Source organism: Cupressus sempervirens, chromosome 2 (assembly GCF_028749045.1).
Source record: "Cupressus sempervirens isolate cs-2001-9-10 chromosome 2, ASM2874904v1, whole genome shotgun sequence".
Classification (NCBI taxonomy): Eukaryota; Viridiplantae; Streptophyta; class Pinopsida; order Cupressales; family Cupressaceae; genus Cupressus; species Cupressus sempervirens.
This window is the reverse complement of record NC_143119.1, coordinates 125,749,367-125,764,079: the sequence shown is the minus strand read 5'-3', so window position 1 is coordinate 125,764,079 and position 14,713 is coordinate 125,749,367. Positions and strand designations below refer to the sequence as shown.

Below are 14,713 nucleotides of genomic sequence, written 5' to 3'. Positions count from 1 at the left end.
TTTATGAGTCACTTTTGGCAGGAGCTATTCAGGTTGTGTGCGACAAAGCTCACTCCGAGTACTAGCTACCACCCTCAGACAGATGGTCAAACAGAGATAGTAAACAAATGGGTGGAGGGATATCTCAAAAATTATATAGCAGGGCAACAGAGGGCATGGGTAAAATGGATTTATCTCTGTGAGTATTGCTACAATACCACTTATCACATGTCTATTCAGATGTCACCCTTTATGGCCCTGTATGGGTATGAGGCACCCAATTTTATGGATCTACTTTTGAGTGACAGTAGAGTGCCCAGTGCAGGTGATTTGTTACAGGAGAGTCAAGACCTTGTTAAGACTCTCAAGGATAATCTAACTAAGGCACAAAATCAGCAAAAGCAGTATGCAGATCAGAAGAGGACTGAGCGAACTTTTGAGGTTGGAGACATGGTGTATCTTATGTTGCAGCCTTACCGTCAATCCACTCTCAAGAAGAGTGGTGCCGAGAAACTCAAGCCACGATACTATGGTCCATTTAGGATTATCAGGAAAGTGGGAGAGGTGGCTTATGAGTTAGACTTGCCGACGGAGAGCAAGGTGCACAATTCTTTTCATGCGTCACGCCTCAAAAAGGCGCTAGGGCATCATATTGTGCCTTCTACAGTACTACCACCCCTGGATGATGAGGGAAAACTTGTTTTGATACCGGAGGCTATCATTGATTTTAGAGAGAGGAACTTGAGGAAACGTACCATCCGAGAATATTTGGTGAAGTGGAAGGATTTGCCGGTAGAGGATGCTACTTGGGAGAGCGAGGAGATTTTACATCATCCAGAGTTGAGATTGCTTGAGGACAAGCAATTTCAAGGAGGGCGGACTGTGATGTCCCCTTCTAGCTAGAGACATCACTTTAGCTGGTGATTAGCCTATCAGAGACCCTCGTAGGCTAATAAGATTGGATAGAGGGTCACCTTGGTGTGGAGATCCTCCAAGGACCAAAGCAGAGTACTCTTCTGGGTTGCCAGAGTTTGTTTATGATGAGTTTTCCTTTGAGTTTGGCTTGGTCAGGCTATTTTTAGCAATTTTGGAGTTATAAAGATAGACCCCTGCTATTTTTAGAAAAGAGGTATGGTCATATGCAGTTCTATCATGTTAGCTCCCAATCCAAACGACATTCAAAAAATGTTGAGTAATAATGGAGATATTAATGTTTATTTAGTTAAAATAAACATTATTGGTTTTGAGCCTATATTGTTAAGTTATAATATATAACTTAAGTGAGGGTCATGATATCATAAAAGGGGCCATTGTTTCAATTAATTGTGGGTCCAAGCTTATGGAAAAATTAAAAGGGATTTTCTAAGTTTTAATGTAATAACATTTTTTATGTTACTATTATATCTTTTATCCCACATTGAGCGTGGAGACTCATTCTGGAGTCGAGGAGTCCTTATAAACAAACCTTGTCTTCCTTCAAGAGGAGGTTATGAGAAGTGCTTAAAAACTTTGCCTTGTGAAATTTCTTGAAGTTGTGGCAACAAGGGTTTCTACAAGTTTGAGAAGAATTCAGACTGTGGAGGACGTAGTATCTTCAGAGTTGATGCAATTTGAGGGTGTGAAATATCACTTGAATTTTGCCTGTGAGTTGACTTCATTCTGGAGTCAATATTGTGTTTAGTAGGAAAGAATTGGATGAATCTGTTACAGGTTGGAAGGGGTTATAACAGCAACTACAGTGCTGTGAACAGTATAGCGCTACAATGAATTAAAAATCAGAGATTTAATATTGCGATTTTTGATAGGCGCTGCCCAAGGAGGAAGCAACCAGCAGCGTGGTTGCGTATCGGAGACAAAAATCAAGTTTTTTTCAACTATTAATGATGATGTTTTTAATGTATGCTTCCAGCAATAGGTATTGTACAAACATTAGGAGCCATCTGAATAAATGAATTTGATTAGCATTATAATCATATTTGAGTTATAATTTGAAGTAGATTAGTTTTCAATATTTGTATTTTCTTTTCATCAACTCAAAAACCCAAAAACAGCTTAAAACATTCAAAAACAAACCAAAAACAATTATTACACCCAGGGAAACAAACAGTGATCAGCGTAGAGCCTATTTGGGGTTCTTACATTTTATCATCTTTGTTAACTTGTCAACTATTATTAGTCATTAAGTAACTAAATTCTATTCTTTTATGTACTGTTATCTTATATTCAATTAGCAATTCTATGATTTTTCTATTATTTTATTATTTAAAATAACTCAAAACTTTTACAATAAAATTATGTTTTTTACAGGAATAGAATGAATATCTTTGATTTGCTAAATGTAAAAAATTGATTTGGATTTTAAGTATATAGTAAATTGAGAAATCTAATAAATACAATAGTATCTTAGATGTCATAAAGATTTGTTAAAAAGACTAGAAACTGAATGAACCAAATTACAAAAATCTTATCCATTAATTTTGATTTTTCTTTTTCCTTTAATATTTTTTTATTTCTATCTATTTGTTATGATTATATTGAATTATTAATCCTATGATGTTTTTATTATTTAATTATTTAAAATAAAATAAAACTTTTTGTATAAAATTATATTTTGTATTTCTATCTATTTGTTATGATTATTTATATTATTCAAAATAAATAAATTTTATAATGTTTCTACAATGAACTATAAATTTAGGTGGTTATACTTTCTTGAGACCTACTCAACATACTCATTGCCACTACGATTTTGAGTATATTGTGATTTTAATTTCTTAAATTTTAGTGAATCAATATTTTAACTATTAGTTAAGACTCAATTTAATAATAATTTTTATATTTAATAAATTAAAATATTACTTTTGATTGATTGTTCAATTCATTCTATTTTATTTTTAAATTGAAATATATTCATTCTTCTATTTATCATCCCCTCATTTCAAAAATTGAATTCAATACAAAAAATACTAATTGTTCACATGACAATACCATTCTTAAATATGTACGTGAAAATTTCTAACACATTCAAAAATTGGATCATTCAAAAGACTTGAAAACATTAAAAGAAAGTTAAAATTACTTTATAAGACTAAAATATGCAATCTATATTGTCATTAATAGAATCTTAGAACTTCAAAAAATAAATTTGACCAAGTTGGTCTTCATGAATTGGAAACCATCAGTGGAAGCCATTAATGACATCTAACATATATTTCAAGTTGGCAATTAATTGTACACTTTGACTTAATTTGATGCTTGGGCCCCTTGTTAAATTTTGGAATATTTTTTTTAATGTGAGAAGCTCTTTTCATACTTATTAACAATTCCTAAAAAGTTGACATGCAAGTGTCACATCTTGTTAAATTTTGGAATTTTTAAAAATGTGAGAAGCTCTTTTCATACTTTATCAACAATTACTAAAAAGTTGACATGCAAGTGTCACATTACAAGTGATTTAAAAAAGTCACGTGGCAATTTGGTATAGGCCTTGAGTTTTAACTCTAATCCATGATTAATATAGGCCGTTCTTGGTGCGTGGCTAGAGTTAAAATTCTGATGCATGGTTAAATTAATAATATAGGTCGTTCAAAATTGAAGTATAAATATTTAGGTCCGTTGAAAGCTTGACAGGCAGATGACAGCTAGTATACTTCCACAATCCATGAGATGATAAAGTTGGATGGAATACGGAGCGTGCAAACATGATTCCAGTGTACACAAGGAATAATGGACAGAGATAGTAATAAATGCATTCATACTCGTAAAGAGATTATGACTAAAATTTTGAACTCGGAAGATGTAAGTGTGATACTCTCATATACAGCTCAAGAGTGGCCAATTATTTAGTTTAAAGCAGAGAAACATAACATCCAGTGATCTATTTTCTCTCTGTTCAGGAAAGCACCTTTAATGGCCGCATCATCTCGTTGTCTTCGTGATCCAAAATCTGCAATTCCCAAACAGAAGCCAGTTATCAAAAACAGATCAACAAAATTTTCATTTGATTGCAATTGATTTCTTATTTCAATTCTTATACAGGAAATTAGAAATCAATTACAATCAACAGGATGAATTGTGGAAATCTGATAAATTTAGGATGAAGTGTTGAGATCTGATATATCTGATGAATTAGTGACTAGATTATGGAGAAACTGATTGGAAATCTCATAACTTACATGACAATGATAGACATAGCCTGGTTCAGCGGTGGCATCAAAGGGATAAGATTCGTTAGAATGGATGAAGGAAAATTTGACAAGAATTGTAGTCATGAATCCAGGGCGCATCTTGAACACATTCTTCCAAGTTCTTTCATTACGAGGTCCAGCAAAGCTTCTGCCCTTGGCATACTTCTGTATGTCGCACTTGACCGCATCATTTTTCTGCTCCATGCAATCACTGAACTCGTCCAGATTCAACAGCTTTGTCTGCTTGACCACGACGAACAGCCCTAAATGAATGTGAAGAGGATGATTGTCCTCCGTGAGATTAATTATATGCCATATCTCACTGGTGGCCTGTTTCGGAGTCTCTGTAGCCGGAGCACTGTACGACAAGCCGTTCAAGAACAAATGAGTCGGCTCTCCTGTAGCGCTTTCATACTCGTACATGGCGATGTAGCGTGTATGCGCGATTATCTCATCTGCGGGTTTGCTGTACCGTATCAGCCTTCTCGGTATGCGGCTTGGATCCTTCGTCACTGCATTTTCAATGATGAATTTCATTATTTTGCTGTTGAGATCATCGACTGGATCACCGGAAGGATAAGGATAGACTGCATTGTTTGTCAGAATTACTTCGTTTGTGGTTGAATTGCTGAAATCGATAAGAACGTCTGCAATTTCTGAGGGAGCAAGCAGCAGAGATTCCATAAACACGGATCTGTGCAGGTATGCAGAATCTGAGCCGATTTGGACGAAAGGAAGTCCGTTGCTTAACGCAAAATTGTAGAACCGAGCATTACTTGCATTGATGATTCTGAAGCGGTATTTCCGTCTCTTAACCCTCAAGAATGGCCAAGCCTTGCCGTTCACTATAATCGCATCTCCGAAGTACTCCGGCTGGAAACAAACAGAGTATAAGACAAGACATCTTGATGTACATAGGAGCAAATTTCTCTAGACATTCAAAAGTAATTAAAAATCATTGTTTGTTGAATATAATATTTATATTTTCCACAATGGCGGCATAATCTGTGAAAAAGATGGTAACTGGCCGTTGCATTGTGAAATGTGTCGCCAGATATCACATGCACAGAACCTTTCTGTTGTTAAAGCATCTGATCTGTCATCCATTAAAGGATTGTCCACATATATTCACAGACATTCGAGAAATCATAAAACATTATTTATTAGATTTGATATTAATATTTTTCACAATGCGGAAATCTGAGGAGAAAGACAAAAATTGGCCGTGCATTGTGAAATGTGTAGCCAGACTTCACATGCAGAAAACCTTTTCTGCAATTAAAGCATCGATCTGTTTTCCTGTAAAGGATTTTTCGTATTCTTGCAGTGTCATAATACACATTTGTAAATATTAAACCTTTCTGCTGTTGAAACGATTGTTCCTATTCGATTGTTCCTATTCTTGCAGTGTCATAACATGCATGTTGTTCTTAAAACATGAAATGTTAAACATTTCGACTGTTAAAGCATCCGGTCTCTCTTTAATTGAAGGATTGTTCGTGTCCTTGCATTGTTATCATATGCATTTTGTTCTTAAAATATTAAACATTTCTGCTGAAGGCATATAATCTCTCTTACATTACAGAATTGTTCTTATTCCTAACATCTATTTTGTTTAACATTACAGATATCTTAAAGCTTTGTGTGTATTTATTTAGCATGAACGTTTCTTAAATATAATATATTAAACATTTCTGCTACTTATTAAGCATGTGAAATCTCTTTCGTGGATTTTTAGCATTCTTGCAGTATCATATGCATTCAGTTCTTGACATATAAAAATTTGACAGTTCTGCTGTTAAAGCAGCTGACCTCTCTTCCATTAATGGTTGTTCGTATTCTTACAGTGTCATAATGTGAATTCTGTTCTTAAATATAAAATTCCGATCTTTCTTCCATTAATGTCTTCTTCGTGTTCTTGCAGAGCATTAATATACAAATAAAATATAAAGCTTTCTGCTGTTAAAGCATGATCTGCCTTCCATTAAAGGATTGTTCGTATTGTTGCAGTTCCATAATGTGCATGCCGTACTTAAATATTAAAATACTACTCATACAGAGGACTCAAACATTTAACCCTGGTTACAGTGCACAATCGTGCACAATCAGCCATGAGAAAAAAGCATGAAGGCGAGAGTTACCTGCCACTGGGGATGAATCGACGGGTTGTTGCCGGTGCTGTTCATGAAAAGAGATCCATCTCTCGCAAAGCTCCGATCGAAGACAACAAGATGCCGGTCATATCGACGACCAGTGGGTAGATTGAGATGCTTTTCCACATTGGGGTTTGAAACAACGTAAGCGCCAATAAGTCCGGACAAGAGATTAACTCTGGTGAGCCCTAAGGCATGGTCATGGTACCATAGATTTCCTGGATGCTGAGCATTACCGTAATGGTATGTAGGCTTCTTCCAGGCCGGGCCAGTCTGGTTAAACCCTGCTGTAAACCAGGCGAGCGAGTTTCCGTCGCTCTCCGGCTCGTGAATACCGCCGTGAAGATGCACAACCGTCGGAATTCCGCCATTTTTAGAAACGGCGCTCATAATGGAAGCGTCCGAGGGCAGAAAATGCCGAGAAGGCAGATAATTCTCCCACGTTACAAGCGTCTCTACGCCTTGCAGGGCTTCGATCGTGGGACCTGGCACCGTGGCACCGGATTTCGATATTCCATACGCGAACACGGTCGTGGCCGGAAGATCTCTGTGAAATTTCTGTCAACAGAAGAGAACGCGGAGAATTTTCAGAAAGATCTGAAACGACAACATATACAGAAATATCTGAGCATTTAAGAGGGAAAGTGTTCGAAATGTGTTTATTTACCCATTTTTTCTCGAACATGCCAATGCGAAGCTCCGCGGGCTTGAAATCTTGGCCATGGAGGACGAATCCTTTGAGCCGGGGCATGTCCGGAAGCTCGTCCACATACATCTTGAGAGACGAAGCTACCTGCAGTAGCTCCTCCTCGGTCTCATTTCTTGCCCTGCTCCCTCCCAAATAGAAACAAAAAAATAGCACAATATGCAGCTGCATCACCTTCATCTTCATCACCATGGCCCTGCAACCAGTACATTAACCCTCAAACTCTGTACATTCACATTTATAGAATCGTTCTCAGCTCTCAGGGAACAAGATAGTAAGGATTTACCCTATTGACAAATGCAGCACTACTAGGTATTTTCAATGGCGGATTCGCGGGGTATAATGATCGAAACCTCCGTCTTCCTCCAATGGCTACCGTGTAAGAATTAACTACGTTAATTCCGTAAAGCCTGTAGGATAACTCTTACTTGGCCTCGTCTGCGTGGAGGGTCTGTAAACAGCCATATGACAGCTCATGTTCGTTTCAAGGACTCGAACATTCTACATTCCGCTTAAATTTGTTTTTAAATCTCTAAACACTTGAGCATCAGATACATATAGATTTCTATTAATATTGTTTATTGTTAGATATAATAATATACAAGGTCACATGAAGCCTATCAGGATTATGAGTGCGTGGTGGAAGAACTGACACTTTCCAAAAATAAGTAGCCGTTCAAAGAACTGGACCTTTCCACTTCAGGGTTAAAATTAACTGATCTTTCGAAGCCGTATTCAAGGGGAAATGTGTAAATCTCAAAGTAAGGATAGCAATTCTTCGAAACTGCAGTTGAAGATCTCAAATGACTACAAAACAATCTTCCTTGAACTGCTGTGAGGTGAAAATATTTAGAAAATAATCATCCTTACAAATTCCTGAAACTGTTGTGAATTCCACATTTTTTACACATAAAACAGTTTTCTTAAATTTTTTTAGTAAAAATGGTTTAAATAGTAGTATCTACACTACTTTTTAGATAAATTGCTTAAATTTTTTGTAATCAGCAATTTTATTAGTACTCAACAATCATTCTGAAACATTCATTCACGAAAATTTACAATGTTTATCCAGAACCACCAGACATACTACTTACTACATTAACTGCTGAAAGCTCATGCCTATTATGATTCAAATTTTTCCCAAAAATCTGAGACAGAAAAAAGTTCAGTAGTTTCTTTCTGATTAGTGTTTTACCTTCCAGTGCAATTTTCAGGCAATTTTTTGGTTCTTTAATTCTGTGTTCCCAGCTCGTCCCTGTTATCATAGAAGGACTTGAACAATTTCAAAAACAAACCATATTTCAAACAAATTTCCATAATTCAATCCAAAAACACAGCCATAATCTTTCTGAACTGCGAAAAGATCAAAAGCCTTCAATAAACCTGAAATTGTAAATCTTACCCTACGAATCTGCAATTTTCAGGTCCTGCACAAACACATCTCAGAACATTTTGTTCTGTGAGAGAACCTCAAATGCTTCACAAATATATAAACGATAGAGCAAATTTATCCATACAGCAAGGAATTTAGGGTAAAGCAGAGGGTCCCGTTACTGGAGGTCGCGAGTACATAGTGTAAAAGCAATCGAACATTAACGGAAAGAAGCTCAACCATAGAATTCTGACAAGTGGCATGCCACGATTGAAGGTGCGTCCTGAGCTGTACACACGGGCAGGATTGAGCAGAGTAGAAGAGAGCACGAGGAATCCACGCGAACAAATCTTCCCACAAAAATTGTGGAAATTAAATCTCACACGCTTGCTGAACCCGCAAGCTGAGAACAACCTAAACGGCTAAGATAACAAACCTCTAAATTGCAGCGCTGATAAAGACGTGTGTGAATGTTAAAAGAGTTCTCCAACAAAGTTTTCATCTGAAAATTCCCTACCTGTAGGTATATATTAAAAATTTCTGTAAATTCCATGGCTGTAGCAGCAAACTTTCCTTTCGTCGAAAGCGCATATGTTGCTTTCACTCCATTTTGGCGTATTCCATTTAAGTCAAGTATTTTGTGACCGTATGTGAATGGACGAGGGCGGCGCAAATATTCTGTGGAGATTTATGACTCGTTATTTTTTTTAACCGACTTTAAATGTGTTATATTGAGCCCGTGGCTAAATAGCAGAAAGAATGCACGAGATGTGAAGTTTTTTTTAATTTATTAATTAATTTAAAAGTGACAAAACCACTGTTTTATTACTTTTAAATTAATTAATTAATTTTTAAAATGTCACATCTGGTGCAAATATTCTATTGACGCTCTTCAGTCATTTTAGTCATTTTAGTCGAAATCGTGATGGAAACATATTTTTCTTTGTTTTACATGATTGTCAAAGAACGTTTGTTTTTATTTGATTACATAAATATTCATTGTGATTGTATTCACTTGTTTTATCTATTGTCAATTTCTTTAATATGTATTCCCTTTCCCTAATCAGTTCTCTTTCTTTTAAATATATTTTATAGGCTTTTAACCATTTAAGAAAAAATAATTTAAAGATCGTTATCTGTTTGAGCTAAAGGAATGGTTTAATATTAATAATTATATAGATTTTTGTAAAAGAAATGTTGTTGATTAATAATTGTTTATTTTATTTCTTATTAAAAAAAATTAGTTGAATTTTTGTTTAAATTTATTAGCCGATAGGCTATTATAAGTGAGCATTTCAAAGAAAACCTGTCTGACATTTTAAACAACTAGTGGTTTGTGGAAAGTGGTTTGACCAAACTAGTGTGCATATTTTTTACACGTATCATCAAATCAAATCAATATCTGATTGGATTGCAATCATTTGTAATAAAGCAAGATATCCCTTTGGTTTCATCTAGGCCATCGCCCTACACCGCCTAAGATTTCTAGACCCTGCCTATATATATCCCATCGATATCCCTCTACCATACTAACAACATTCGCATTATCTTTAACTCGACATTTTGCATCCTTCTGTCTTCACTTCTAAATGGACCTCAGTCTCTGTGTCCTTTTAAGTTTTGCACTCGCATTCTCCCACCTTGTTTCTGTCAATTTCTAAAGCGACTTTGACATCACATGGGGAAACAATCGTGCTAAGATACTCGACAATGGCCAACACTTGTAGCTCACTCTCGATCAATCATCAGGTTTTTTTTATCTCATTTGCTTATTGCTTCTATATATGTGTGTTTATGCGTGTTCTTTACAGTACACTAGTACATTAGGCCCCCATTTTCGACCAAAATTTTCGACCAAAGGCTTATTTGGGTTGTTAAATTCATTTTTTTTGAAAAAATGGGCCCGATATGGTCGAAATTTCAACCATGGTTAAATTGGTTAAATTCTTACCTTCACAACATAAGATGTGAATAATAAAAAATGTCACTGCAGTGTTAATTTTGTTTTGTTTTGGCGCACGCGTGACTGTAGTGGGCAGGAGTTTGGTGCACAGTCAACAAGAGAGGAGAAAGGAGGTAAGAATCTAGTCATTAGATATCATTCCAAGTTTTTTATCTATCAGAAAGTTGCAGAGGCAGATCCCAAAGCTATTCAATACCTTTACATTTTCTCTTTCTCTTCTACTCATCGCAATTTAAAAAACAGAGCCACTGTTAATTCTTTCAGGTCACAAAGTTGTTTTATAGATGATGATGTTTCTCATAAAAGATTTCTGATATACTCACTGCAATCAAACTTGGGCCTAAATACACCTCTTTATTGCCCACATCTTATCTTGTTTTTTTTATATGGCTCCAATTTGTGATACAAAAATTATAGCGCTTTGTGTTAACCTTAAAACTCTTCTAAAACGGGATAAGAGTTCTCAAATTACCTGCTCGACTAATTTTAGTTTTGCAGACTGTTCTTAGTTCACTAGACACATGTATTCTCTCTATAAGGCCCTGTCCCTTTTGCGGCTCAGATTTTCTCTCACCCATTTGGATCTATGTCCAAATATTGAATTCATACTAATGGATGATAATAGACTTTTTTTTAGCAAGCTTCACAAATATAGAAGTTAGTAAGCACATACTTTACTTGGTAAAAGTCTTGAAATACTGAAATAGTTTTCTATTCCAATGAAACCTTGAAAGTTTTTGGTTCGCTTCTCCTTTATTAATTCTTCAGCTATAATGAAAATTTGAAGTAGAGATGGCGATCCCATCCTTTGCTTGGTACGAAAAGACTTGAAAGGCAGAATTGTTTTTTGTAGCAAACCAACTCCTCTCTTCAAGGGGATTTTAGGTCCCCCCAGGCTCAATATACATGAAAACAAGTTTGTTATGTTTACTAAAGTCTTATAAATGAATGCTCAATTGAAACTTGTCTATACTGTGGAGACTAATAAAATGGTGTCTCAGTATATCAAAAAACCTTGCTTCTTTCAAATATAGAAACACGATTTAATCATGATATGAAAATGAAAATCATATGGCTTGTGCTTCTGAACTAAATTGAACAGATGGCTTTTCGTCCAGTTTTCACTTATTTTAAGTATCTTTGTCCGTAGATAATCCAGTCACTGCTTTCAGCAACAATGGAGAAAAAGTTTCAACATTCAATTCTCATAACATATCTCAAATGAAAGGATGGCCTTTCTTATATAGCGTTTTAGTTACTGAATGCTTGTACTTCTAGCAATGTGGGATAAAATATTCTTTACTTTTAATTCCTCCTTATGAAGTAGACATTCTTTACTTTTGATTCCTCCTTATGAAGTAGCTTCTCAAACCAGTTGGAATAACTTAAAGTGACTTTGCATTATAACTTTATTATATTCACTTTGTATTTCAATTAATGATATGAACTTAATAATCACTTTCTTATTAAAGTATTACAATATTTTAAGTCCACCATTAATCATTGTAAATCAATTCTGACTTCACCAAGACTTAGCCCACTGCATTTACTGCTAACCAGGGTGCTTTACAAAAAGTACTAAGGGTCCATCTCTATCAACCCTCGATTTACTATAATTAGTAAATCTTTGAATACCTGATCAAAACAAAGGGGCCAAAGATCATCACTGCAATTGAGGCCAATCTAGGTGCCCTGTTAAATATAGAAGTGTTGGATAAATGACTTACTATAATTAGTAAGTTTATCAAACTGAACCAAATGAAGAGCAATCCTAAATGCTTGTGTACTTCAAAAGGGTAAAGGCCTCCCATTCTGCCAATTGGGAACCCTCTAACCGTCTGACTTAGCCTATGAGGGCCAATGATAAGCTAATCCAAACCACCAACCAAGGTGAGATAAAAGGGGACATTACACATTCCCACACAAACATTTTAAACCAACTTTACAACAACCAGCCGTGATACAGTTTAAAGTATAGATACTACAAATTCAAAGGAATGAATGTTGTTTGCTTTGTTGAAGGACACTCATATAAGCTGCAACATCATTTTCCATATAATTACAATATTCAAACTGGAAACTAGGAGGAAATGAAAAAAGATGATTTATTAATCCAACACAAAGATTGACTGCAAAGGTTTTGGCCTTTGTACAAAAGAAAATCTGAGTACAGGTAGATTCTGTAGATTCAATTACAACTTGTTAGAATTTCAACAGCTAGGAGTCATATGGTTCATCCTCCAGAGAAAAAAATGAATCAACTTTTCTAATTTTCTTGGATGATTTGATTTTCCCTCTTAGATTTCCTTTGACTATCTTTTCAACTTTTGCAACCCATTCGATTTGCCAACATTACTTGTTTGATTCAAAGGGGTTGGTGCCTTTCACGTTTCTCTTAATTCATTTACTATTCTACTTGATTCATTTCACCTGCAGCCAGATTAGTTGTCAATCAATAAATATACCATATGACATTGATTACTTTCTTAATTTGGTCAATAGATTGAAAAAATCAGTTTGAGTTTTCTTTTCCAATGGCAGATTCACATGTTAGGAATTATACCTGATTTTATTATTAGAACATTTATCAAATTCAATCCCAGGGTGATACGACTTGTTTACCAATGAGAAGCTAGATGCTAAATTTAATCAATATATGGGTTTTTAGGTGTAACCACCTCATCAAAGACAACTCCCACAACTACAAATAAACCTTGGGTAGGAAATGTTGGAGGCACTGTCGGCATTAACATTATCATAGCTTTCCTCTAACAATGTCAGTTGTTCACTCTATATTGTTGAACATGGAGAAGCACAAATTAAATCATAGTTTTTCATTAACATTTTAACCATCTGAATAGAAGTGCATAAGTAAATAAAAAACACACAACACACACCACACAAGAAAACCAAGACTTTATGTAGAATACCCAAGAAGGGAAAAACCATGGTGAGGATGAATTCAATATATGAAAGAAGTATTACAAGAGGCTCACTGTTGTACTTGCATTCTATTGATGTGATTTTTATGACCACTTCAACATGCAGAATCGAATACCTAGTATTCCAACTAAAAGACCAAATCTCTGACAATCTCTTGAATAAGGAAGCTCATATGCTAAATGATGTATACACTATACAGATTGTGTGATCAAATGAGAATATCCCAGAGTTTCTTCTAGTTGTGGGCTCTCATTCAATTGTAATGATGTGATATGTTGGTATCACAAAGAGACTTACGATATTCAATCAATGGATATCGACTTTGCAAATGCAGATGATTTCACAATTGATGCTCTTCAACTTCTTCTAGAAAACAAATTGCAACCAGGCAAAGGGTTTAGGAATCTAATCAAGCTCTAACAATGTAAGAGACTATTGATGGTGAGATGCAACTTTTAACCAGTCCATGCTTTGTCCTATTGACTATGCATAGAAGGATGCCTGCATCTAAGGATACGAGAGTGATGTTCATATTATTAGTACTAATCAATCTTTCTTAGAATTCTTGATAGGAAATAATGAGGTTATGCAACACAGTAACCATCTCATGATGCCACCAATCGTAAGTTGCACCATCTAGATACAATGTTGCAAACTTAATTGCATGTACTCTTGTCATTGCACGAAGAGTCAAGAAAGTGTCTAATTTACTAATCTAATCTCTATCTGCGACCTTCATTCTACCATCAAATGTATGAAGTTTGAGCCTGCTAGTAGCATGTTGAAGATCATTATTTTGGTTCCTTGGTCTTCTTTGTCGCCTTGGCCTACTATGCTATCTCTTTTTGAGTCATGAATCTATCAAAGGGCAAGTGATCTTTAACTCTTTGTGGCAATGCCTCCCTCTCATCATGCATGGCCAAGACACTATCAATAAATGTTGCACCTTCTTCTTCTACACTCCCTTCCTCAGATTCTCCTAAAGAACATTGGATGTGTAGGCTTTTCATAGGTGCCTGTAGAAAATCTTCTTGCCCAAGGGGTCCCATCTCCACTAACATGCTCTTCTTGATCGTGACTTTTTCCTCTAGGCAAGACATCTTCCATATAGATGCGGCAAGCTACAACAAAACATTTGTCACCAGTTGTTTGTCCCACTCCAAAACCCCTGAATATATCCATTGCCTCTCTTTCTTCATTATTTCCTACATTTCTAGGTGGACTACCACCTCTCCTATCACCCATTATCTTTAATGGTAATCTTGTAACTGATCAACATGTTGTTTTGTGCTTCCCCTATGTGTATAGTACCTATGTGGATCAAATCATTGCAGTTGCATATGAAACCCCAACCTTGCAGGATAACAGGAAAATGTTTTGATACTGTTGTGATGAACCCTGCTAGTTCTC

General features: G+C 35.6%; 1 protein-coding gene and 1 pseudogene across 4 annotated transcripts; both read right to left on the bottom strand.

Moving 5' to 3' along the window:
• Nucleotides 1–3,518: 3,518 nt before the first annotated feature.
• LOC149571359 (multicopper oxidase LPR1-like) lies at nt 3,519–8,486 on the bottom strand. 4 transcript variants are annotated; one of them, XM_089812897.1, is made up of 7 exons: nt 8,428–8,486; nt 8,221–8,297; nt 7,312–7,476; nt 6,987–7,221; nt 6,308–6,877; nt 4,155–5,039; nt 3,519–3,925 (listed from the first exon to the last, which is right to left on the bottom strand). In XM_089812897.1, exons 4-7 carry the CDS (start codon nt 7,215–7,217, stop codon nt 3,872–3,874), a joined length of 1,740 nt encoding a protein of 579 aa, XP_089669023.1. In that variant the 5' UTR covers nt 7,218–7,221; nt 7,312–7,476; nt 8,221–8,297; nt 8,428–8,486; the 3' UTR covers nt 3,519–3,871. The 4 variants fall into 4 exon arrangements, with proteins under 4 accessions (XP_089669023.1, XP_089669021.1, XP_089669024.1 ...); XM_089812895.1 differs by having other exon boundaries at nt 8,221–8,280; XM_089812898.1 differs by lacking the exon at nt 7,312–7,476.
• Nucleotides 8,487–8,626: 140 nt separating this feature from the next.
• Nucleotides 8,627–14,713, bottom strand: part of LOC149571358 (putative aldo-keto reductase 2) — a 30,789-nt pseudogene continuing 24,702 nt past the window's right edge.

Excerpts from the sequence above, each read along its gene's own strand:
- LOC149571359 (XM_089812897.1), bottom strand. The coding sequence starts at position 7,217 with ATGGTGATGAAGATGAAGGTGATGCAGCTGCATATTGTGCTATTTTTT. Across the intron at positions 5,040-6,307 it reads CGATTCATCCCCAGTGGCAG|CCGGAGTACTTCGGAGATGC; the intron begins GTAACTCTCGCC and ends GTTTGTTTCCAG. Across the intron at positions 3,926-4,154 it reads GCTATGTCTATCATTGTCAT|ATTTTGGATCACGAAGACAA; the intron begins GTAAGTTATGAG and ends TGGGAATTGCAG.